The sequence below is a fragment of the Carcharhinus amblyrhynchos genome, chromosome 5 (genome assembly GCF_965287045.1).
Source record: "Carcharhinus amblyrhynchos chromosome 5, sCarAmb.v2.hapA, whole genome shotgun sequence".
Classification (NCBI taxonomy): Eukaryota; Metazoa; Chordata; class Chondrichthyes; order Carcharhiniformes; family Carcharhinidae; genus Carcharhinus; species Carcharhinus amblyrhynchos.
In genome coordinates this window covers 82,584,514-82,612,311 of record NC_137328.1, presented here as the reverse complement: position 1 = coordinate 82,612,311, position 27,798 = coordinate 82,584,514, and the positions used below count along the sequence as shown (strand labels likewise).

At 42.1% G+C, this 27,798-nt stretch overlaps 1 protein-coding gene across 8 annotated transcripts in view; it reads left to right on the top strand.

Moving 5' to 3' along the window:
- The window catches only part of cast (calpastatin), a 187,096-nt gene that overhangs the window by 14,287 nt on the left and 145,011 nt on the right, over positions 1 to 27,798 (top strand). For all 8 annotated transcript variants that reach the window (XM_080189093.1, XM_080189095.1, XM_080189091.1 and 5 more), the window contains exon 2: positions 12,156 to 12,224. In XM_080189093.1, coding sequence (XP_080045219.1) covers positions 12,156 to 12,224 — 69 coding nt within the window. The remainder of the gene's footprint in view (positions 1 to 12,155; positions 12,225 to 27,798) is intronic.

The following is a 27,798-nucleotide window of genomic DNA, read 5'->3' as shown; positions in this document are numbered from 1 at the left end:
TTAACCAGACCTTTACCAACTTGAACCACCAAGAACGACTATATAATTATCAAACCAGTTGACTGACGATCATCTGATATGATCTGTCCCTGGCAAAATACTGATACAATTCTACAATACTGCAAATGCAAGAAATCTAAAATAAAGCAGAAAACTCTAGAAATACTCAGTGGATCATAGGACACCCAAGGAGAAAGGATCTGTTAAAATTGTTAGTGTACCAGAACAGAACCCCTAAGGTCTATTATGAAGCCACGCTAGATTCCAGCAATTTTTCTATTTTTGTCATTAATGTGTGAATAGGTTTCACTCCAGGTGCAATTCTGTTAACACAATAGGAATCTTGTATAAAACAAACTTTGTTTAACAACACAATTTTACTGTAACAAATGAATTAGCTTAAGCTTTAACAATTGAACAATACTTAAATATGACAAGATACAATTCTTAACTGATAGCCTATCACTACATTTTTTTTAAATGTTTATTTATCAGTGTCACAAATAGATTTACATTAATAATGCAATGAAGTTACTGTGACAATTCCCTAGTCGCCATACTCCTGCACCTGTTTGAACAAAGAACAAAGAACAACCCAGCACGGGAAACAGGCCCTTCGGCCCAACAAGCCCGCGCCGCCGCATCACCCTACACCTATTCTACCCTGCGTATCTACAAATAGAACCCCTGACTTAGCCAGATTCAGGGGAGAATAGTGTCAATTTGGTAAAACCAATCAGCCTAAGAGCACATCTTTGGGGTGTGGGAGGAAACCGGAGCGCCCGGAGGAAACCCACGCAACCACAGGGAGAATGCGCAAACTCCCACAGACACAGGCCCAAATCCATGTATCTGCACAGCTAGCAGTGCTAGTCACTGAGCTGTTGCAGCGCCCGTCTACTGGTCCAGGATCAAGCACACACACCGACACGAAGTACTAGGCCACTCCCGGAACCTCCAGGAGCAGCCCACGCACGACCCGCCGTGTGCATGCCCCTCGTTTGACAACGAGGTGGACCTCCACCTGCGGAGTGAAAAGACAAAAACGTTAATCACAAGCCTGCCTTTCCGGTGTCTCCCGAGGTTCTAACCCTTATTCAATAACCCCTACCATAACCCTCCATCCTCGTTTCACTCATGTGCCTATCTAACTGAACCTTAAACGAGTCCAACGTTCCCGCCTCCACCACCCCACTCAGTAGCGCGTTCCATACCCCCACTACTCTCTGCGTAAAGAACCTTCCTCTCATATCCAAATTATACCTCTCCCCCCTCACCCTTAAATCATGTCCTCTTGTATTCGTAACCAATCTAGGGAGCAGCCTCTCACTATTGACCCTGTCTATTCCCTTCAGTATCTTATATACCTCTATCATGTCACCCCTCAATCTCCGTCTTTCCAAAGAGAACAGTCCCAGTTTCTCCAACCTTTCCTCGTAACCCAACCCCTCCATGCCAGGCAGCATCCTGGTAAACCTCCTCTGCACCCTTTCCAGAGCCTCCACGTCCTTCCGGTAGTAAGGTGACCAGAACTGGACGCAGTACTCCAAATGCGGTCTAACCAACGTTTTATACAACTGAAGCATTAGACGGCAGCTTTTAAACTCTATACCCCTTCCTATAAAGGCTAGCATTCCATAAGCCTTCCTGACAACATTCTCCACTTGTGTCACAACCTTCATGGATTTGTGAACCTGCACTCCCAGGTCCCTCTGTGTTTCTATACTCCTAATTTGTCTACCTTTAATCACATAGCTCCTCTCTACATCATTCCTTCCAAAATGCATCACCTCGCATTTGTCAGGATTAAATTCCATCTGCCACCTATCTGCCCAATGCACCAACCTATCTATATCCTGTTGTATCACCTGACAATCCACTTCAGTACCTGCCAACCCTGCCATCTTGGTGTCATCAGCAAACTTGCTGATCACACCACCTACGCTCTCTTCCAAGTCATTTATGTAGACTACAAAGAGGAGAGGTCCCAGTACCGAGCCCTGCGGCACACCACTGGTCACTGGCCTCCAGCTGGACAAAGTCCCCTCCACAACTACCCTCTGTCTCCTATTGCCCAGCCAGTTCTCAATCCACCTAGCTACCTGACCCCGTATCCCATGTGCCTTAACCTTTTCTACCAGCCTACCATGAGGGACTTTGTCAAACACCTTACTGAAATCCATATAGATGACATCAACGGCTTGCCCATCGTCATCGTTTGGGTACACTAAAGGGGAATTTATCATGGTCAATGCACCTAACCAGCACGTCTTTCAGAATGTGGGAAGAAATCGCAGCAGCTGGAGGAAATCCACGCAGACACGAAGAGAATGTGCAGACTTAGCACAGACAGACCCAAACCAGGAATCAAACCCAGGTCCCTGGCGCTGTGAGGCACAGTACCAACCACTGTGCCAATGAATTCCAATCAAGCAAAATTTCCCTCATAGATTTAGACTTCTCCTTAAAATGAGTTAGCAAAACACAGATATACTTGCATGTGGCTTTGGTTAACATTCCTGGAGCCTTCAGAGCACCTCTGGAGAGAGAGAGAGAGAGACATAGGGCCCGATTTTACCATTTTCATTCTGAATCTGAAGTGCTGAATCTGGGCGCAATTCAGATCCGACTTGGCTTCCCTCCCTCCCTCCCCCTCTCCACCATTTGACCCGCCTCCTCCTCCCTCTCCCCACCAGAAAATGATCCGGCCTCCCACCACCAGAGATACATCTGACCCACTTCCCGCTCCCTCCCCCCCCCTCCCAACCAGAGAATGATCTGACCCACCTCCCCCTCCCCTCTCCACCCCGATCTGAGTCAGAGAGCCGTTGGAAGCTCTGAAATTACTTTAGCAGCTGGAGCACCCGAAATAGATCTTTGCCAAACAGGTCTGTTTTGCGCCGAATCTAGACGCGCGAACATGATGGTAAAGAGGGAAATGCTGGTAAAGTTGGGTGGACAGCCCATTAATTCAATTTAAATGCACGCAAATCATTTAAATCGCTGTTGAGCCCATCTCAGATGCAAATCAGACCGTGGCCATTTTCAGGCCTTGGTAAAGTGGACGTCAGTGAGGACGTAGGCGCGGATCGTGTTAAACTTTATCAAGTTTTCGGGCACGACGCAATGGTAAAATCAGGCCCATAGAGAGTTTGTGGGATTTTATGGCCTTGCTCAGATGAGGTTTATAAAATCCCGCCCGAGGCCAACGGAGAATTGCATCCTGTGAGCCTCACTTGCGCCGATTCCGGGGTGGGAAGGTGGTAAAATTCTGGCCATTGTTTTCTTCTGGCAGTCCAGCCAGCAACTGTTGGTATTTAGAAACGAAACTCATAGAATTCTGACAGTGCAGCACAACTATCTTACCCAAGCCCTTCCCTACCTCAACCTGGTAACCCCACACGCTTACCATGGTTAATCCCTCTTCACATCTCGGAACACTAATGGGCAATTTAGCATGGCCAATCCATCGAATCTACACATCTTTGCACTGGGGGAGGAAACTGGAGCGCCCAAAGGAAACACACGCAGGTATGGGGAGAATGTGCAAACTGCACACATTCAATCACCCAGGGCCAGAATTGAATCTGAATTTTTGGCACTGTGAAGCAGCAGTGCTAACCACTATGCAACTGAGCTGCCCACAGAAACTGAAGCTCTTTCTTTCCTGCAAGCTTAGCTCTTCCCATTAACCCCATAATTCTGTCGCTGTCAGTCAACCTAATCAAAACTCTACTCTGAAACCAGAGGGGAACATAAGTAAATACGAATTAATTAGCTTTGCTCAAACAAACACTCCAGGGTAATTTTTCCCATTCAGCAATGGTTATGCCATTGAATATCAAGGGGTGGTGGCTACGTTCTCTTTTGTTGAGGATGGTCATTGCCTGGCACTTACGTGACGTGAATGATGATGGAGGGAAGGTCGTTGAGAGAGCAACTGAAGATGGTTGGGCCCAGGACATTGCCCTGAGGAACTCCTGCAGTGACATCCTGGGACTGAGATGATTACCTTTCAATAACCACAACCATCTTTGTTTTTGTTACTCATGACTCCAGTTATTGGAGCGTTTACCCTTGATTCCCATTAACTTCAAATATACTCGGACTCCTTAATGTATTCTTGGTCTAATGCTGCCTTGATGTCAAGGGCAGTCACTCTCACCTCACCTCTGGAATCCAGCTGTTGTGTCCATGCTTGAATCAAGGCAGGAGCTGAGTGATCCTGGCAGAACCCAAATTGAGCATCACATAGTAGGTTATTGCTAAGCAAATGCTGTTTGATGAATGATCCTTTCTATCACTTACTGATGATTGAGTGTAGATTGGGAATGGTAATTTACTGGGTTGGATTTGTCCTGTTTCTTGTGCACAGAGCATACCTGTGCAATTTTCCACATCTGTTTCATGGCTGCCATACTGGAACATCATAGCCAGGGTCACAGCTAGTTCTAGAACACAAGACTTTAAAACTATTACTAGTAAGTGGTAATCGGCAGGAAATTTCTTACCCATGTTTGGGTTGATGCCATAAAATCTGATGAGGTCAGGAGTTGTAGTTGAGGACTGCCAGGGCTACTCCCATGATTACATACCACTCTGTTGCCATCTCTGCTGGGTCTGACATTGATGGGATAGGACATAGCCAGGGATGCTGATGGAGGTATCTGGTACATTGGTTGTAAGGCACAATTCTGTGGGTATGACTGTCATTTGACTCATCTGTGAGACATCTCTTTCAGTTGTGGCACAAACCTGATTTTAGTAAGGAGGATTTTCCTGCAAGTGGGCACTCTTGTCTTTCTCAGTGCCTATGTCAATGCTAGGTGGACCATCCAGTTTTATTTCTGTCTGATTACTTCCTTCCCTAAAGCTTAATGAGTTTTTATGGTAATCAAATTGTTTCATGGTCACCATAACTGGGATTAGATTTTAATTCCAGGTTTTTAATTAATTGAATTTAAATTCCCTCAGCTGCTGTGGTGGGATTTGAACCCATGTCCTCAGAGCTTTGCTCTGGGCCTTTGGATGGTTCTGTGACATTATCACTATGCCAACAAATTGCGTGAAATTTATGTTAATTTCTCATAATTTGGAGCAAAGTTTCCCTTTTTTCCATTTTTTTGAGGAACTTTATTTCTACGTTTCCTGTGTTAGCCAATAGAGTGACATTTTGTGGATTTCTCAGATGTTCATGGAATGGAGGATGAGGAAGGAAGTTGTGCAGCAACTCTACAGATAGATGTGTGTGCATTGGAAGGACTGGTCACAAATGTGTAGTACCAACCCAGTTTGTTTTGTAGCTGGTAGACCATTAGGGAGGTGGTTGTGAAGATATGCCATCTTTGGAAGAAGACCTGCGGAGATTTTTCATGATTAGCACTCCACCTGATGGCTCAGGGTACAAAATTCTTCTTTATGTAGCCGGCTCCATCCAAGGTGCAATAAGTATATTTATCAGAGCATGAAGAATACTGAATCTATTAGCTCACTAAGGGTATGTTTCCAGGGGCAAAATGACTTTTATCACTTGCACTAAGAGAGTGTGAAAGTGGCAAGAATAGCCCAGGTTCAGGGCCTAAATAGAGCCACCAAGGGAGCTTTCTTCTACTTAATCCATGGTATTTATTAATCATGGAATCATAGACTCCCTTAATGCAAAGAGCCCATTCAGCCCATTGAGCCTGCACCAACTACAATCCTACCAGCATCTATCCCTGTAATCCTACCTATTTAACTTGCCAATCACCCTGACACTAAGGGGCAATTTATCATGACCAATCAACCTAACCTGCACATCTTCGGAATCTATAATTTGTGATTACTGAGATCTTGTCATGCAGATTCATGCAAGAAACCTTTGGAAAAAAGAAATCACAAATCTGAGACAGCTGAATGTACCAGCTTTTGTTTGAGGGAGAGTGGGATGGCTGCTGAGAGATCGGGATACTCACTGAAATCATGTGGCTTTTACAAATAGCAGCATGAAGAAGGTTTGGTGGGGATGATTCTGCCACTGGGGCAGGCCAAGCAGATAATAGACCTTTTGCAGCAGTGACGCACTTGTCTGGATTGGTGAAACCTCAGCTTTTATAAACAGCTGCACCCCTTCTCCACCCCCCTGAAGCCTGTCCAGAGTTGACAAACGTTTGCAGGCTTCATAGTTTTGCCATTGGCAGAGGCGTTGCTCAGCAGCATTCCGAATGAGTATGCATATGATTGATTATCGTTCCTGGGACTTGGCTTGCCACCAGGTTTAGTGCAAACCATTGATGGTTCGTCTCATAAAAGACAGTATACTTGTCCTTCCTCGGCCACCAGCAATCTGTTTGAAGAAACAGACTAGTATTTTTAGAAATTGTCTTTATTTTTGCAAAAAGTCAAAAAATAATTTTGGTGTTTTCATCTGCTGCCAAGCTCGAAAACAGCAGCGCAAATTATTCACTCTTACGGCGTGCACACGGGGCAGAATTTTACTTTCCTGGTGGGGTGGGTTCTGAGGCACGGTGGGGGTGGGGGAGTGTAAAATTGCATGGATGGGATTCCCCCTGAATTTTGCTCACCCTGACCCAGATTCAGTTTTTTTCATGGTTGGGTGGGCAGGGCCTTAGGCAGGAAACCCATTCTTTCACTTATGAAGGCCCATAAGTGGCCACTTTTCCATCCAACTTCAATTTTTTGGCTGGCAGGAGCAGGTGGGTCCTTTCAGATTTGAGATGCCATCCCCACTGGGACCTTGGACTCCTGTCGTCCCCCACCCCTTGGCCTACTTCACAATGCCGCAATCACCCCCTCCCAAACACCACCCAAACCCCAACCCCCCGACCCACACATCTGTAATCCCCTAACCCTAGGACTGACCTTTCAGGACTTAGTTCTCACCAGAACACTGCAGTACCTCTCCTGGCCACTATCATGCTGAGTCAGATGGATGGATTGGAGAGTTGTTGGCCAATGTGATTTGGCTCTAAACTCCCACAGGTGGGAACTTACTCCTGGAGCGAACAGAAGCCTTGCCCACTTCCAATCAGTGCTCAACTGAGTGTTAAATAGCACTGGGCTCTCGAGAGCCGATGGTGATGCTCACCATCCTTAAAAATCTACCCATGAAATATTTATTCTCCTTTTAATGCTCCTTGCTTTGAACTCATTACTGGGTTGACTCATGAAACACTCCTTCAGTACCCTTTTGCATGCTGTCTATATTTAATACCGAGATGCAGCCTGTGGTTCTATTTTGCCATGCTTTCTCCCATCTTTCCCCCAGCCCTTTCATGCAATCATGGCTTTCTCGATTAAGAGAATTGGGATTGACCGTTAGTTAACTCTCCTTTTTATTTTCAGGTATATGTATTCCCATCAAGTGTATAAGCCATAAGCAGTCCATTCGGCCCAATTGGCTTATACTGGGTGGTTGTTTATTCTCCACTGGAGCTGATACTTCAAAAGTTTACTGAAAAGATAAGTTACATGTGGGAATTTTTGTCACATCACACACAAACAAATTAATGGAAAAATGCAAAATGTTTTTCTAAAGCTAGACAAAAATGCGAAAGGAAGAGAAAAGTGCATGCTTTGTAAGATAAATTGCAGAATTTGAAATGGAACGCAGTGATGTATGTGGTTCCTCTTTGTGTCATAAATCATACCCACTGCAGTGTGAACTTTGGTTAATAACCATTTTCTATAATCATTTTGTTCAAAAACCTTGAACCTAGATGTGCCTCATAAATCATTTGACTTTGAGATTGAGAAACGAAAGGCGCACAACAACAAAATAATCCCCAAATGTTTTTTGTTTGCATAGAAATTGTACTTGTAACTGTTCAGGCTGTTGCGAGCTTGTGTTGAAGACAGCAGGGTTTCAAATGGCTATTTACAGATTGGCACTAAATCAGCTTATTGCTTTACTTGTGGGTAACCTTTATAAAAAGCAAATATGTAAATGTGTATAGAATTGCTTCTAGAAGAATTTGTTGCTGATTTGATTCCAAGAAATGCCAAGATTAAACGGTCTTGGAAAGTTTGAGCTGATGAACTTTTATTGTGACTAACCAGTCCCACAAACCTTTTGTCTGAAATTTAAGTGACGGTCTAAAGATAACAAAGTGTTTAATTGTGTGTGATTTGTATCTGTGCAACAGAGGAGCAATGCAATCCTACGAGGGAAGGAAAGTGTACAGTATGTTACTGTGGGAAAGATGATACATCAATTTTGAGGATCAGCTTCTGGGAGACAGCAACAGAAATAATTTTGACTCAACGGGGCACATACTGGTTGACTAGACAAGGAGAAAATGTCATTTTCATGATATTGAACTTTTGGTACTCCGTTGCAATTCGTCTTGTTTAGTATTGTGTTTTGTGGCTATAGTTGCAGCCTGTGATCTTCTCCGTAACACGTAAAATGTATGGAATAAGTTGCAAATTTCAATATACTGTGTACCCCCAATATGAATTTATGGATGAGTGTTATAGTTATAATGAAAACAATATCCTCTCAAACTTTGTTTAATACTTATGAGGTAATGAGTTGTGTTCCCAAGTCAGTATTATTTAAAACTTTAATTGCAAATACTTTGCACGCTTGAGTAATATTCTTAACTAACATTATTGAGCCTATTTCAGATCATTGAAAAATCAGCTACACTAATGAGACATGGCTTTGTATTGCTGATCCACATTTAATAAGTTCATGAAGTCAGCTGGGCAAGGGAACTACAGGTTATCCTAACTGGCTAACTGATTTGTTTTATAAACATAAATGCCTTTTATTATGGCTTCGTTCTTTTCTTCATAGGAACGTATTCGTATATCAGTACTTAAGATTCCTTAATGTACTGGAATGCAGATTTGTGTTGCCAGTTCTTGGGATATGTGATGGCTTAGCAACCTGCCTTGTTTCAAAAAGATAAATCATTAGTAGGGATTTGTAGCTGGTCAGCACCTGCCTTTAAATGGTTGTTACAGCAACTATCTTGGGTAACTTTTGCCGTGTTTTTGTGTCTGAATGAGGAAGATGAGAACATACAGCAGTATGTGTCAGAATTGGTGGCTGATTATGTCAGTAATAAACAGTTGCGAAGTCTACCCATGGAAGAAAAGTAAATTGCTATTTATTATAGGACTACCAATTCCTGGCATTTGCAATTATCCATTCAGGGTGGTATGAACAAAGCTGTTTTGGCTATGCTGTATAGGGTACAGGTTGCCTGGCTGTCAGCTATGAGCTGCTGCTTGTCATTTGAAACCTTTTTGTGATTGATACTTCATGGTGAACAATTCCTTTTGATCCTGTCTTAGTGCAGTTACTAAACTGAGAGAAGTCTCAGCTGAAGTCTGTCACAGAGACCTGCAAATTGAGGATCTCTATTCAGATGTTTGCTGAAGTTTCCAGATACTTTGAAATAACCTATAAATTCAGTGAAATTTTGAAATCTATTGTTTCTCTTGCTTCTATTTAACCTTAATTTCAGCTGCAACGATTATGTTTATTATTTATTTGACAGGCAAACGAGTGTACAAGAGATTTCGTATTACTTCCAATACATTTCATAATAAAGCACTTCTTTCATGCATACAGTTATGCTTTAGTTCCTAGGCTTCTGGAAGCAGAAGTTTGAGTTAAGCATGAGGAACAAGGAATTCAGAGTAAGTTTGAATTGTAACAAAAAACCCTTGTTCATTTCTGTATTTGGACTGCAGTTTCAAGCATCTCAGAAAATTATGCCAAGTTAAAGGATAACATGGCTGAAATGTGAACCACTGCTTTCTGTGTACACTGAAACAGCTGTTTGCTGTTCATAGGGATTTCTAATACTGGAAGTAATTGGGGCAGACAGAGAGCATCTTGAGTTGAGAGAGAAGTTATAACGGAACCTTCCAATATTTGTTGATGTTAATTCGACTAGAGTACCCAATGGTATAAGAATGTGTGTTATGCGAATAATAAATCAATAGATCTTCAGTGCATCTTTTGCTTAGACTGTGCTTCTTTCTTGTTATATTTGAATTACCAGGGACAGTGGCAAATTTCCCTTGGTACTTCAGGGGCTGCAAGGTGACCAAGATGGGATCTTAAGCTGCAATGCCAGTTTAGCCGACATTTAATGGACAAAGCCATCTTGTTAAAGGAGTTAAAGTGTGTGCTTGGAGCAGCTGCCTGGAGCCATACGAGGAGGAATGGGAGGAGGAGATGAGGTCATGCAGAGCAACACCATCTGTGGAGATAGGGAGACGAATGCTCTAACTTCATCGTAGTGATGTTTCAGCTGCTGTCTGTATGTCTCAGTCTTATGTGCCTTATGAAGATACTGAGAGCTTTGGCTCATTTTGAAAAATACTTTCATGATTGCCTGACTGCATCTGTAATCTGAATTCCTAGTGGCTGCAGACAAGTACCAAACTAAGCAGTTCATACAGCTTCCTAACATTTTGTGGTGCATATTATTTTGACAGAGTGTAGCATCTGACTATGTGATATATCATCTGGGATACATGATAGGGGCACATGTCTGAGTGGAGAAGTGTCTTGGTCACCTTGATGAGCACGGCATTTTTTTTTAAATCTTCATGGTAACATGGTTTTGTGACTTTTATCATACCAGTGGAAATGCTAATTGTGCTCTAAAGAGCAACCTGACCAACTCCTCTGGATTGCTATGTTAATCTGCAGTTGCTCTATGTCATGAAGCTGGAATCTGATTCATTGGAGTCATGCTGGCGAGCACAGACTGTTCGCCATCAAAAACTCTGCAAGTTCCAGCCCACTGTATTTTTAAAAAATCAATTTAAACGATGCACCATAATAAGTGAGTATTGTATTTTAAATTACAGCACTAAATGCCTGAAATTTATACAATTTGTGATGTACAGATATGTGAGCCTTACATTGTTCAGGGGAAAATGTTTCTAAGAAGTTTGACTGGAACAGGAAAGAACTTTAGATTTACATCTAGACTTTTCCAGTACATTTGCAATGTTCTGAGCAAAAAAAACCTACTGCCAATTAGTGTACCCCAGGATTGCAATCCAGTGTGACCTGCGTTCACCAGCATTTCCCTTTTTTCAAAAAATTTTTACACCTCATTGCTAAACTTACTGTTAGCCCATTTAAAATATTCTCATGTTACCCCTTAGTTCCTAAATCATTCTGGGATGTTCAACTATATTTAGCAGGAATATTTTATTTGCAGTGTAAACACTACTTGCTGCTTTATCATAGAATAGAATCCTTCCAGTGCAGAAGGAAGCTATTTGGCCCATCGAGTCTGCACCAACCACAATCCAGCCCAGGCCCTGTAGCCTCACATATTTACTCTGCTAATCCACCTGACACTAGGGGCAATTTAGCATGGCCAATCTACCTAACCTGCACACGTTTGTACCCACACATCTTTTAGAATGGTCTTGGCATAAGCTCGAGTCAGGAATGTGATGACTTGTGTGGATATATGCAGTTGTAACACTTGGAGCTGACTGCAGTCCAGAGTACTGTCCCTCATTTCTACAGTCAGAAGTCAGGATGCTCACTGATTGCAGTGTTCAGTTCCGTTTGCAACTCTTCACACCATACAGGACAAAGCATCCTGCTTGATTGGCACCTCATCCACTACCTTAAATATTCACTTCCTCAACCACTGCTGCACAGTGGCAGTCATGTTTACTGTCTACAAGATGCAGTGCAGCAATTTGCCAGGGCTGCTTCGACAGCACGTTCAAAAGCCGCTTAGTAAAACAAGCAGCACGTGCCTGGGAACACCACCATCTGCAAATTCTCCTCCAATCTGCACACCATCCTGACTTGAAATCATATCAATGTTCCTTAATTGTCACTGGATCAAAATCTGGATATCCCTCCCCAACACTGGATGTACCTACACAACCCGGCTGCAACAGTTCAAGAAGGTAACTTCTACCTTGGCAAGGGCAACTATGGATGAGCAATAATTGCTGACATATCCAGCAATGCTCGTATCCCATTAATAAATGAAAATACTATGAAGATAACTTGCATTGTTCTTTTTATTTTTGTGCCTTGCATTTCTAAATATATACTCAGTTGTAAGTACAATGTTTTTGGTAAACCTGAATTTACCAACTTAAAAATTATTTAAATAACAAAACTTCTGTTTTGTTTGTTTTTTTTTTAATAGGGAGCTAAGAAGCCTAATTCGACTAAATCATCAAAGCAAGGAGCCAACATGAGTGCTCAAGCACCAGAGGTATGAAAAATAATAAATTTGTTGAATTTGCAGCAAAGCTACTAATAAAGGAAGGCAGAAGTTTTGGGCAGGATTTTGCTGATCAGGTGGGTGGCCCGGCACTGACCAGCTCACATAGTCGGCTGGAACGACTTGCCTCTCAAATTTATAGGCAGCAGCCAATGAAGTGGCTGTTTCTGGGAATGGCATCCTGTTTGGGACGATGGCCCATTCACGGGATTGGAAGCCCACGAGCCTCAGCAATAAGAACATAAGAACATAAGAAATAGAGCAGGAGTAGGCCATCTAGCCCTTCGAGCCTGCCCCGCCATTCAGTAAGATCATGGCTGATCTGTCGTGGCTCAGTTCCACATTCCCGCCCTCTCCCCATAACCCTTAATCCCCTCTCTTATCAAAAACCCATCAACCCGCATCTTAAAAATATTTAGCGAGGCAGCCTCCACCACCTCAGCGGGCAGAGAATTCCAGAGATTCACCACCCTTTGAGTGAAGAAGTTCCTCCTCAACTCCGTTCTAAACCGCCCCCCCCTTTATCTTGAGGCTGTGCCCCCTAGTCCTACTGTCCTTTCTGATTGGGAAGAGCCTCTCCACCTCTATCCTATCCATCCCATTCATCATCTTGTACGTCTCAATGAGATCTCCCCTCATTCTTCTAAACTCTAATGAGTACAAGCCTAGTTTATTCAGCCTCTCCTCATAGCTCAACTCCGGCATCAGCCTAGTAAACCTCCTCTGCACTCCCTCCAAGGCCAAAATATCCTTGCATAAGTACGGCGCCCAAAACTGCACACAGTACTCCAGCTGCAATGCCCTGTACAGCCGCAGCAAGACCTCCCTACTTTTATATTCAATCCCCCTCGCTATGTCACCAGACATGCTGAGGCAGGCTGGAGACTTACATAGGTCAGCAGGACAGGCAGGGGTAGTGTATTTCAAAGCTTGAATGGCTCATTGTTGGAGGGTGAACTAATCCAGATAATCCATGGAACTGTGGGAGCTGCCTTCCGTGCCCACAGCCACTTCTTTGATTTAAAAAAAAAATCCCGCAACCCTGCCCCTAAAAGTGGTGACACGGTGGCACAGTGGTTAGCACTGCTGCCTCACAGCACCAGGGACCAGGGTTCAATTCTGGCCTTGGGTCACTGTGTGGAGTTTGCACGTTTTTGCTGTGTTTGCATGGGTTTTCTCTGGGTGCTCCGGTTTCCTCCCACAGTCTAAAGATGTGTGGGTTAAGTGGAGTGGCCTTGATAAATTGCCCCTCAGGGTTCGAAGATCTATAAATTAGATAGATTAGCTGAGGTAAACTTAGGATAGGGCAGGGGGCTGTGCCTGGTAAGATGATCTTTTGGAGAGTCAGTGCAGACCTGATGGGCCAAATGGTCTCCTTCTGCACTGTACAGATTCTATGATGGCCTCCCCTTCTGCAGGGGATCAACTTGCCATCAGCAAAATGCCCTCAGCCAGGTAAAATAGCCCTGAATAGGCCTTTACATATTTCCTGCTGCTCGCTTACCTGCCATTGGTAAAATTCCTCCATGGCAGCTGATTTGCCAAAGCTCCGAATGATTTTACCAGACCCCCAACTTGTTCCTATCTTACATGGGCCAGTAAAGTTCTCCCCTTCAATTCTATCAGCAATGGGAGGCTTGTGCTTGTAAACAAACATGGACAATTGGCTGAAATGAAAATGGGCAATTTTGCATAATTAGTTCATTCAGATTTTTGGTTCTATGTTTAGCAACTTTAACCAACCAAGTTAGGAAAGCATGGAAAACCCACTTACTGAAAAGTTATGTGTTGGTTTAGTTTAGCATCTATTGTTGTCAGCCTTCTTGTAGCTGATAGCTGGGATGCTCTGGATGGTGAAGTTATGCATGTCTTTTAAATTTAGCTATATTTTTAAAAAAAGGAGTGTCCATTCCAGCTACATTAAAAAGTTGTGAACAAGAATGTAGTTGACTTTTCTGGCTAGTTCTCAGGGAAAAGTAGTTGGATGTTCACTGTAGTAATAAAAACTATGCTATTATGAAACACAAGCTTCCAATAAGAATATACCCCAAGTGTGACCTGTGAAATGTGTAAAGGAGATTTTGGCCTCAAATAGCTGCTTTCTCAGAAGAACTTGAAACATTGACTATTGTGAACTTTGTTAGAGTGCACTACTGAAGACCCAAGTTACTGAACCTGGGAGTGGGAGGGGGGAATTTGTCAACAGTGTGCTATTTCTGTGCATACTATTTTCTATTTCCCAGGCAATTACAATTAAAATTGAAAGTGCTGGAAACATGCAGGAGAGACATGTGCGATTGTGTGGTGGAGATACTGTTTAATGATGGAACCCACTGTCAGCTGCAGCAGATATGATTGCTTTTCTCTTCCCGCACCTTATGGCTCATGAGGCAGACAAAGCATGCTTACATCTATTTCCATAGCGAGTTTTTCCTGGAATAGACGACTGGCCTATTACCATGAACTGTAGCACGTTCCACATCGAACAAGGTGCATGCTGCTCTAACCACCTGCCATTGGCACATTGGAAAGATTTCAGATTGATAATCAAACTATTTGGCCATGTTACAAAAACAGTGTCCATGGCCATCAAGTCCTGAAGTGGGACTCAAACCCGAAGCTTCTGGACCAGAGATACCCAAGCAGCATCAATGAGTGATCTATAAAAGAGTCTCTTAATCAAACAAGAAGGCTCTAGATCATGGCCACAACTTTCCAGCCACCTTCATTGCAATTAATGTAAAATTTGAGAAAATAAACATAGCATGGGGTTTTTTTAAAATTAACTTTCACTTGCAAATATTGTACATTATATTGCACTTGTACATGATATTGATTTAATTTTGTTTGTGTGCAGCAGTCATTTGTGACTGACTTAGTCAGAAAGCGCAATGTGCTGGCACACCTCAGTGTTGGCACGCATTAATGGTTACAGGGGAGTTCGGTACTTTCCCTTTATTCTGGAAGAAACAATGTTATCAATTCACTCTTTAATTAATGTTCGTGTTAGTGTCCAGTGCACTGACTGTTCTGTGGGTCATGGTTGAATTTACAGGCTCAGCTGGCCCTCCCTTCTCAGCGTTGTAAAGGACATTAACCACTTTGTTGACCACTATTGAAATATTGCAGGTGAATTTAAAGGCTTGCCCTATAAGGACTCTGCCAGCCAGCACTCTAAGAATGACACACATTTGGACAAAACTGACACCACCCTTTAGACCTTCCCTTTTCTTACTTTAAATGACTGACTATTCCCACCACAGCCAGGTTACCTGACCCTTCTGACATCACTCCTCACCCCACTCTCTGTCATCCCCTGGAACCCACTTCCACTCGTTCTCCATGCCCCTGAATCCATTCTGCAAACACTTGCCTTTCTGGTTCTGAGGCTTCATGCGAGCTGTCATGTCCCCCCCTCCCTTGTGCTGTGATTTCAACAAGGAAAATCCCTGATCATACACACAACTGCGCAAAGGTGACTGGTGCACAACACCTTTAAACAAATGTAGACCAGATGCCACATGATTCACGTAGGACACAATTTTAAAAAGTTTTACATTACTGAGTATTTATAGCATTTGACCAGCATGAGCCTGCCACAAGCTGACATGAAGCTGGACATGTCAGATGAAGCTTAAATGTATGTGCTTACCCAGGAGAGAGGAACATCAGAAGGAGAGATCAAACCCTGGAGGGTGGATTCTTGTTGAAGACATCCAAGAGAAGGTTCCAAGGTGTGGTCTTCGAGAGTGGAGATTGGAAACCCTTGTGTGAAAGACATACTAGTTAGCTCTCAGTATGACAAGTGTCAGGATGCTGAGAAATCCATAGAAGTTGCTTTGGGTGATACCTTTCAGAGTGTAGAATGTCTGACCACAGATCACCAGACTGCCTACTGCCTGTGAACATTAGTATATACAATAGATTTTGTAACTTGCATTATCCTTACAATTCTGTATATCTCTGTAAAGATATAGTTTTGGATGAATAGTGTAATATAGTTAAAGTTAAAGTTTATTTATTAGTCACAAGTAAGGCTTACATTAACACTGCAAGAAGTTAGTGTGAAATTCCCCTTATTTCCTCTTGTTTAATAAATGTTTTATTCTTTTGTTAGCTGTAGCCGCCCTACATGTTTCTGAACAAAAAATAAAAATTAGGATCTATCAAGCCAGCTTTCACTCTGAGATCTGACTTATCCAATAGTGACATCAGCTGAGATCATAACAGATGCAATGTACTGTACCAACATGACCCCATCGAGATGAACTTTCGGTATATCATTGGACAGATACAAACAATCCTGTGGCAGTATTCAGAAATGAAAAAGGGAAGTTATCCTGGTTTTCTGGTCAGCATTTAGCCCTCAACCACCATGACTGAAACAGGCTATCTGGCCACATAACTCAACGTTTATGGGATCTTGCTATGTGCAAAATTGTTGCCATGTTTCCTGGCATACACAACAGGGAAAACACTTCAGTAAGTACTTCATTATCTGCAAAGCACTTCGGGATGTGTGCAGCTCATGGACGGTGCTCATACAGATGTATGTTTCCTAAATCACCCTTTTCCAGCTTCTGACTTTCTTTAGTACCAGCAAACCCCCTGTTCAACTTTACCTGAATTTTTGAAGTCACTTGTGTTGAATTTTTTTTACTGATTTAAAGGCTCATAAGGGATTGAGAAATATATTGAGTGTTCACTTATTTAGACTAGGCACGTAAGAACAACTATGCAAAGGTAGAAGACATGAAGGCATCAGCAGCAGAGCTGTGTGTGTGTTCTGCTCACTAGCCAAAATGAAACTGGGACTGGACACACTTCTTTTCAAGTGATGGCATGCTGTTCTCTCTTAAAGGCACCTTACAACAATTTGTATTAACAGATGATTTTTATTGATTAACTTTAATAGATGAATTCATTTGTTACGTATGTCTTTGTACATAGATGGTCCAAATGAGCACCGTTCCCCATGCTAGAATGGGCATGGCAACCATGCAAGGAATGAGGAGACGTAAACAACAACCAAATTAGAGACATGAACATTTTTGTAAAAACAGTTGTGCAAAATAAAACAAAACCAGTAAGCAATGAGATGATGACTTGCAATATTCATCCCCCCCCCCCCCCCCCCCCCCCGTCTCATCATCACATTTCTATCTCCCACCTATTGCTTTCACAAGTAACTCTCAGTTCGGATTGTGATGTGGACCAGGATTCTCCAACCTTGCCCCCGCTCCCAATGAGAGTGGAGTATTTAGCGCTCAGCCACAACTCCGTTCACTGCAGTGGGATCAGTGAATCCCAGCTGCAGGTGAGGTCAGAGCATTCTGGCCATCAATTGAAAATCATATTTATGTTTCTGTTACACCAGAATAAATATAAATAAAGCGTTCCTGTGGAAAATGGAATTTGAACAAGAATGTCTATTGTCAGGAAGCCAAAAAACACAAATTGTGAACCAGATTTACAGCTATCATCTAAAGTACACAGTCATTATAAATACATAATCTGATCTGAATGTAATTTAAAATGAGTCATTTGGTGGAAAACATTGCATTTCTGATCAAGCTTATTTGTGATTTTCCACCTGGAATTAATGGGTGAAACATTGTGGACTGCGAGGACAAAGTTGCCAAAACCTTGTCAGGATTTCTCTATGAATATTTTAGATGTTAGGAAAGCAGCTGAAACTGCTCTAGATTATTGAAGCTTTTGAAAGACGCAGGGAAACCCAAGAGAAGAATAACTTCTTTGTTTTCTAGTACAGTATCTTAATATTAAATTGAAATATTGAATAGAGTAATGGTGTGAGGTAATTCTCAAATATTTATTGAATATTTTCTGGAAACACTCATGAAAACTAATCTTATGTCCAGTTGTCAATGTATATTAATATCCTTTAAATATTTCAGTTAATCACAACATATAATGCCTGTTTAATGCAGGGAAACACCCGAAGGTATGAGGCAAAGATTAATACTAAGTCAAAGAAGTGAATATTAAGAGTAGTACATCAAAACTTTGTCGAAAAGGTAAATGTTAAGGATGTAATGAAACATCACAAGGTGCCTTGTAGGAGTATTATAAAACAGAATATGATGTGATGCCTCATGAGGAGGTATCAGCTGTCAAAGAAGTAAATGTTAAGGAGTGTCTTAAATGAGAAAAGTGAGGTGGAGCTGCACAGAGATATGAGGAGAAAATTCCAGAGCTTAGGCCCTAGACAACTGAAAGATTGGCCACCAACAGTAAGCCAATTAAAATCAGGGATGCACGAAAGGCCAGAGTTACCCCAGTGCAGGTAAGGTTGAGGAGACTGGAGGAGATTATGGAGATGGAAGTGGTGAGATCATGGAGGCATTTATAAACAAGAATTTAAAATCAAAACATTGTTTGACTGGGAGCCAGTGTTGGTCAGTGAGCAAAGGGGCAATAAGGGAAGAGGAGTTGCTACAAGTTAAAACATGGACAGCAGAATTTTGGATGACCTCAAGTTTACAGAGGGTAGACTGGTCAGTGGCCAGGAGTGCATTGGAATAGTTGAGTCTATAGATAATTAGGGCATGTATGAGGGTTTCAGTCAGACAAACTTGGCTGCTTTATGGGGTTGAAAATGGTGGCCTTGGGTGATGGCGGGAATATGTAGTCAACAGTTCCTCTGATTTAGTCTTAGATTGTTGCCAGGGAGAGGGATGGAGTCAGTAGAATGGGAACAGAATTTGATGTGGAGACTGAAAACAATGGTTTCAATCTTCCCAGTATTTAATTGAGGGAAATTTGGATGGACAAGAAACAACAGACATGTAGTTCCTTAAGTACATTTCACTCTCCAAGCAGTATTCAGTTAATTCCATAAGATGTAGGACCAGAAGTAGGCCATTCAGCCCATCGAGTCTGTTCCGCCATTCAAAGAGATCATGAATGATCTGACATGATAATCCTCGATTCCACTTTTCAGCCTTTCCCCGTAACCCTTGATTCTCTTACAGATTAAAAATCTGTCCATCTCAGCCTTGAACATACTTAACGAACCAGCCTCTGAGGTAAAGGATTCCACAGATTACCCTGTGAGAGAAGAAATCTCTCCTCATCTCTGTCTTGAATGGGGGACCTCCTTCTGAATGCTGATGAAAGATGAAACATATTCATGGCACCATGGCTAGCTGAGCAGTCCTAGAAGATGATTGCTTCTGGGACTCACTAACAATATTTAAATAAATATTTAAATAAGCTGCGGGCACAAAGCTGATCACGCTGGCAATTCCGGGCCGCTAAGATGGCAAGCGGCAACAAACCAGTTCACGCAGAATTTTTCACCTCTCTCGCAATCTTACCGACTCTCCATGCTGATTGACTGGCATGACGAGTGGTAAGATTGCCCCTCCCCCCCATGTATAAGTCAACCCCCATTATTGGAGAAATTTTTCAAGGCTTTGAATGTTGATTTATACTCTGACAGCTGCAACGAGAATGGAGGGATATGGTAGGGGCTATTAAATAGGGTTAAACCTCGGGAGACACCGGAAGGGCAGGTTGTATGATTAATATTTTTTGTCTTTATTCCACAGGTGGAGGTCCACCTCGTGTCAAGCGAGGGGCATGCACACGGCAGGTCGTGCGTGGGCTGCTCTTGGAAGTCCAGGAGTGGCCTAGTACTTCATGTCGGTGTGTGTGCTTGATCCTGGACCGGTAGACGGGCGCCGCAACAGCTCAGTGACTAGCACTGCTGGCTGTGCAGATACATGGATTTGGGCCTGTGTCTGTGGGAGTTTGTGCATTCTCCCTGTGGTTGCGTGGGTTTCCTCCAGGTGCTCCGGTTTCCTCCCACACCCCAAAGATGTGCTCTTAGGCTAATCGGTTTTTACCAAATTGACACTATTCTCCCCTGAATCTGACTGAGTAGGGTCCCATTCGTAGACATGCAGGGTAGAATAGGTGTAGGGTGATGCGGCGGCGCGGGCTTGTTGGGCCGAAGGGCCTGTTTCCCGTGCTGGGTTGTTCTTTGTTCTTTGTAATCTGCTGAGGATTAATTGAGTTTTTATACAGTATACTGCTCAGTCCACTCAACAATGTATCATACTTCCAAAATAATGTGAGTATTGCAGAAAGGATGGACAAACAACTAGAATCAATCTAAGTGCAGAGGACGCGTTTCTTCAAACTGGGAAAAGAAAACTCAGATCCTTATAATTATGGGAAAAGCTATGGGACGAATTTCTCAAACCATGTATAATATCAGATGGCTTGGAGAAATGAAACAAATTACTAGGATCAGTGGACATGAATATAAAGCTGTAAAAAGTACATTTAAAATCGGCATGAAAGGAAGATTTAACGCAAAGATACATTGTGTGATGGTTTCAGCCATAGATGTCGAGACACATGGCACAAAAGAATGTTTAAAAAAAAGTTAAATGATAGGATGGGAAATGATACACTTAAGTTGTATGAATAAGGTAGTCTTCTCTTTACCTTTGCTTTTTTTAAAAAAATCCACTTCACTCAGGCAGCAAACAATGGCTAATTGTGTTAAGTTTTTTAATATCTTGAAAGTACTCATCAAATAACTATTTAGATAGTAATGTGTAAGTTTGGCACAAGATCACAACCTTGTGAGTCACAATCCCTTGTCACTGCTGGCGAACTGTTGTCAATAAATTTAAAGTATATACAATTAGTACACAAATGAATGAAATGTGACCTAGAATTTAACAACAAGAGGGCCACTTTTTGTAAGCCAGGCATGACACAAAAGAGGAAAAGTTATCTGATAGAACAGAGAGTGATCAAGCTACCTGCCTTTTGGCTGAAGGGCCTATCTGCATCCAGTGATTCTAAGAGTTTTTTTAAAACCTCATTTTTACAAATCCAAAGTTAACTGTTATATAGATTAAAGTAATGTGCATGTTAGTCAAAGTGCAAGTAATAATGTTCTTTAGTGTTTTTTTAAATAAATTTACACAACACGGACCATTTTGAATTTTAAAAAATATGGGTATTAAACATCCACAAAATGAAGGCATTCTCACTGTGATTGGAGCAGGATAAAGTTGATGTGACCTGTGAAGAGGAGAAGATAAAGACAAAGGGTCACCTGGACTCGAAGCGTCGGGTCTTTTCTTTCCTGACAGATGCTGCCAGACCTGCTGAGATTTTCTAGCATTTTCTCTTCTGGTCTCAGATTCCAGCATCCGCAGTAATTTGCTATTATTAAAAGAAGATAGTTGTTCTGCTGAACATTGGTGAGGCTGGGGAACACTTGGAACCAGAAGATGTGCATGAAAATCATTGTAGACAATAAGCAGTTAATTGAAGAGCACTTTCTTGTATGCCTGTGTGGGATAATTGTGGATGAAGGCTTATTTATCAGCCTCTAGGTTTGATGAAAAGCCCTAATTTGTAGGAGGGAGAATATTTCAAAATTCTGTAAGGATAGATGCTTATGATTATTGTGCAATATGATGACTTCAGAGTGTAAGAGAAAAAATGGTTTCCTGTAGTATAACATCAGGTAATTGTATCTTTCATCAGTACGATGACCACACTGGTGGCACTTCACAATCCTCTGTAAGCTACTGGGATGGTTTTATTTAGGTCTCCTTTATAGTCAGGTCTGAAGCTTCTTGGGAATAGCCTGAAGATCATTAGTTAGTGGTTCAGCTGTCCACATTGAGGGAATTCCTGGGAAGGTATTCCCGTTGAAGATTATCCTAAGTGATATGTAACATGCGAAAATGTGACAGCTGTATCATGTCGGAAGGATTTCCGTTTTAATCATCACTGGATATTTAATTAATGTCATAATTCTAACTTGTAGCTTGGTGGATGGAATCTGAAGTAGTGCACATTTCAATTTTGTTACATACATTTTTTTAGTAACTTTTGAATTGTTTTCATTTTAGAAATGAAACCACTTGCACTATGTGTAATAAAGTGCCCTTTTTTAAATTCATTTGTGGGACATGATTGTCGCTGGCCGGCCAGCATTTATTGCCCACCCCAAGTTGCCCTTGAGAAGGTGGTTGTGAGCTGCCTTCTTGAATCGGTGCAGTCCATGTTCTGTGGGTTGACCCACAATGCCGTTAGGGAGGGAATTCCAGGATTTTGACCCAGTGATGGCGAGTTATTTCGAAGTCAGGATGGTGAGTGGCTTGGAGGGGAACTTGCAAGTGGTGGTGCTCCCGTATACCTGCTGCCCTTGTCCTTCTAGATGGAAGTGGTCGTGGGTTTGGAAGGTGCTGTCTAAGGATCTTTGATGAATTGCTGCAGTGCATTTTGTAGCTAGTACACACTGCTGCTGTTGAGTGCCAGTGATGGAGGGATTGAAAGTTTGTAGATGTAGTGCCAATCAAGTAGGCTGCTTCGTCGTGGATGATGACAAGCGTCTTGAGTGTTGTTGGAGCTGCACCCATCCAGGCAAATGGGGAGTATTCCATCACACTCCTGACTTGTGCCTTGTAGATGGTGGATAGGCTCTGGTGAGTTACTCGCTGCAGTACTCCTACCTTCTAACTGGCTTTTGTAGCCATTGTGTTTATGCGGTGAGTCCAGTTGAGTTTCTGGTCAATAGTAACTCCAAAGATGTTGACAGTTGGGGATTCAGTGATGATTATACCATTGAATGTTAAGGGGCGGTGTTAGCGTGTCTCTTATTAGTGATGGTTATTTCCAGGCATTTGTGTGGCGCGAATGTTATTTGCCACTTGTCAGCCCAAGCCTGGATATTGTCCAGATCTTTTGCATTTGAACATGGACTGCTTCAGTATCTGAGAAGTCGTGGATAGTGCTGAACGTTGTGTAATCATTGGTGAACATGTCCACTTCTGATCTTATGACGGAGGGAATGTCATTGATGAAGCAGCTGAAGATTGTTGGGCCTAGGACACTACTCTGAGGGACTCCTGCAGAGATGTGGAGGTGAGATGACTGACCCTCCACAAACACAACCATCTTCCTATGTATCAGGTATGATGCCAACCAGCAGAGAGTTTCCCCCGATACCCATTGATTCCAGTTTTGCTAGGGCTCCTTGATGCCAAACTCGGTCAAATATGACCTTGGTGTCGAGAGCTGTCACACTCACCTCACCTCTGGAATTCAGCTCTTTTGCCCATGTTTGAATCAAGGCTGTAATGAGGGCAGGAACTGAATGATCCTGGAAAACCCAAACTGGGCGTCACTGAGGAGATTATTGCTGAGCAGGTGCTGCTGAATAGCACTGTTGATGACCCCTTCCATCGCTTTACTGATGATCGAGAGTATTCTGATTGGGTGGTAATTGGCTGGATTGGATTTGTCCTGCTTTTTGTGTGCAGAACGTACCTGGGCAATTTTCCGCATTGTTGGATAGATGCCAGTGTTGTAACTGTACTGGAAGAGCTTATCTAGGGGAACAGAAGTCTTCAGTACTATTGCCGGAATGTTATCAGGGCCCATTGCCTTTGCAGTATCCAGTGCCTCCAACCATTTTCGTCAAGGGCATCTTCCGCACAATTGAGACATTTGTTTGACAACTTACACATTAGTAAATTGGTATAATTTATTTCAAATGCTAATTGTTTTGCCAATATCAAGAGAATATTCTTTAAAACCTGAAACCGGTGCTATTTTAATTTAAAATGTTTTCATTTAAAATTATTTGTATAGTCATGTAAACTTCTGGTTACTTTCATATAGATAAATTGATTTCATATGCCCTTTATATTGAATGGCTTTATGGCTACATTTGCAGTTAAAACGTACCTATTTTAGTAAGATTGATTAATTGACTGGATTTTAGTACTGTCGAGATGAAATTGCCTACTGTAACATGACTTGGCGATATGAAGGGATAGAGCTTTACACAACCTATGAAAATTTGCACAAAGAATAACTTGAAACTTTGGTAAAAGTTTATACTTATTCAAACCTCTAACTTTTAATCTTCATGTGTTCTAATCAGTATTGCAGCTATCCTGAATTAATCTCCAACACCACATCTGGGGTGTTCTCAGGACTTGGAGCCATTTCTACGTCCAGTACATGCATCTGTTTCTTGATATCTCTTGAGAGTGAATTGAGTTAGCTGAAACGTAGCACTTGTGATGCTGGACTGTGTATCTATGAAGATTCCACCATCGCAGATGACTTCAAGGTAGTACAAAGGCTTCAGCCCCCATCCAGCATCATAGTTGCAGGAGAACTAGCTGCATCTCTGACCATAATGCTCGGGGGTGATCTTACCAATATAATTTTAAGTGCCCAAGAGTGTGAAATTGGGAGAGTTTCAGACCTGTTTCTTGGGCAAGAGAAAAATTCAAATCTTATCGCACTTAGAAAATAAAATGAGACAATGTGTGATTCTTGCGAGTAGGGAGAGTGTCTGTTAATGCCGGCTCTGACTGCTGGAGGGAACGATTGCGCTTGCGCCTGATCTCCCAATGAACTATGTACAATACGCCTGATTGCAGCTCCCCCCTGCGGCCAGTCGCTGCCCCCATTCAACCCCCCAGTTGATCGCTACCTCCGTTCACCTTTCCACCCCCTCCCCTCCCGATTGCAGAGTGTGCAGCTCCCCAGGAGCTGCCTCCCTTTCAGGCCCTGCCCCTTCTCCATAAACCCTGTCCATTGGCACTGCTCAGTTCCCAGTGCCTATCTGGCAGTGCCAATGTGCCTGGTGGACAGTGCCAGACTGGTAGTGATGATTACATCCCGGGCTCACTAGTAACATTTAAATCAGATGATGAATATTATAAGCAGTCTTGTGCTGGGACCACACCAGCTAGCATCATTGCAAGAGGCAAGAAACCGGGCGCGAACGCACTTTTCACCTCTTTCATGACCTTACCAGCTCGCCATGCCAATTGACTGGCATGACGCGATGGTAAGATCGCTCTTCCCCCCTACAGTGCCAGCATCTCTCTTGTAATAGTGTGCAAAATTATGGATGGACAATAAATGTTGGCCATGCCAACAGAGTTCACATCCCACGAACAAATTAGAAAAAAGATGATATAATGTATTTGCTCAGTAATGTTGGTTGAATGATAAATATTGGCCAGTACTCCCCCAATTTAGTGCCATGGAATTGTTTAATTCCATGAGAATGGACAGACAGGAATGAGATTTTATATCTCCTCTGAAAGATGGCACCTCTGACACTGCAACACTTCCAGAGGAGTACTATATCACGGGGGAAAGTTGGAATGATATGTCATCCTGGTTGAATACTCTGAATTTCAAATTTTATTTCTGGTAATGCACCTCTGCATTCCTCTCTGTCAGAGAAAATGAACATTTAAAATTCATTTATTATTCACAAATAAGGCTTGCATTAGTACTGCAATTAAGTTGCTGTGAAATTCCTCTAGTTGCCACATTCTGGCCTCTGTTCGGGTCAATGCAGCACATCTTTCAGACTGTGGGAGGAAACTGGAGCACCCGTAGGAAACACACGTAAACATGCGGAGAACATGCAAACTCCACATAGACAGTGACCCGAGCTGGGAATTGAACCTGAGTCCCTGGCGCTGTGAGGCAGCAGTGCGAATCACTGGGCTGCCCATAAAATGCAGTGCCAATTAGCAGATAGCAAAGAAAGCCAGCAGGTGGACTCGTGCCAAAGCCCAGGATTGAACCAGGGACCTTTAGATCTTTAGTCTGAAACTTTTGCAACTGAAGTTTTTCGGCTTGTAACATAATGATATGAATTGTGAAAGTGGAATTGGAATGATTCAACTGAGTTCTTTCTAAAAGCCTTGAAATATTTAATACAAATGACTGAGAATGAGGTAGCATTCCTCTTTTATAAGTTTAGCAAGTTATGCCTTTTTCTTTAATTCACGCTATCAACTCAATAATTTGCACTATGACGTCTCAAGTTGAGTTTGTGAATCAAAGAAAATATGAAGTAGTAATTAATCACGGTGCATCAAGTTGGTTCCTTTTGCAAACTGATACAGTAAAGATGGAAATGCTATCAGAGCACACTTTATGAAGCTGACTGTTTCAACAACAGACTGAAACAAAAAATAATCTGGTAGACTGAAAATCGGTAACTCTATGTTAGAGTTTCAGATTGTGAATGGGTGTAGTCTTAGGGATGGGAAGGTGATGGAAGGATAACATTCTGTTGTGCACACAATTTGCTTTGAGGAGCTGGCATTAATTGAGGTTGTTTGCAATTCTGTTGCTATGATGTTAACCTTTGAAACTGTGGCTATTGCTGTAAGACCTGAGGAATCCATTGATAAAAGTTGATCTTCCTGATTTGCAGGATGACTTTTACATACTTTTAATTGTAAGGAAAATAAACTTCACCCACTGTAAACATTGCAGAAACTCCAAATAATTATTTGAACCAATGCTGAAAAAGTAAGGATTTACACCTTTTGAACATTCATTGAGAGCATCTCAAGATTTTCTGGTGAAATACTTCATTTTAATTTAAATCTTAAGCGTGCACTGATTTTCTATATTTCAAACAAACTTGCATTTTATAATTGTATCATGGAGGAAACTTTAAATGATTAGATTAACTTCTGAATACTAAGTCTATAAAGTAGCATCTGACTATTTTAAGGAAGCATCACAGCGGTCTGATTTAATTTTATGTTGGGATAATGTTGGTTACAGAATGTGTCTAATCAGGAAAACTTTGTAGTCTTCTATATGTTAACAGCAAGGCTATATTAACTAATTGTAACTGTATACAAACATACAGGCATGAAGCAATTTCCATTATGGGCTTTCAGAATACTCGAGCCAATACCACACTGATCCTAGGTTTAGGTTATGTGCCTTCTTACATCACTATGTTGGCAGTACTGTACTCAGTCCCACAATTAACTCTGTATATACCCAGATCCATCCACTCCACCTTTCCCCCAAATCTTTATCCTGTGGATATAGAGTAACTTCTGTTTACTTCAAGTCTTATGCGTTTATTTATTGTTAATACCATTGCAACATTATTGCTATTACAATATTAACATTGACAATAATCTCAGCACCCCATCTCCCCCCTGCAAGACCTCAAAGCTGAGAGGTTCAGGCAATACACTGGCCTTATAACACTTCTGTTTGCTGTTTTGTCAGGATAATGGTAAGTTCTATTGGTTCTGGTTCAGAGATTGGACTGGTATGGGAGTATGCTTTCATTCCTTTCTTCCATTGTTTAATGTTGAGCCATGCCTGCTCAGTTTGGCTGTTTGGTTGATCCATGGTTGCTGTTGCTCTTGATCATTTCTTCTAAGGTGGATGAGATGGTATTCATCTCTTTGGCACTGTGTTTTCTTCTTTTTTCACATGGGTCATTTGGAAAGCTTTACAAAACGTTGACAGCATGCTTCAGGAAGAAGAATGTGCAACAAAAGCTGCATGGGTTGACATTCTGCTGATTTGATTTTAATCAGCAATGTATCATTACAAGTAACAAGACTTTTGAACAAACCACAGGCTTGCTACATTAGGATTCAAATTGTCACGAAGTTCCTGAGAGTTGAGTAACTTAATTATTAATTCATTTTTTCCGGTTCAACTTGGAGGCCACATGCTGAGGCTCGGAGTTGAGAAATCAAGA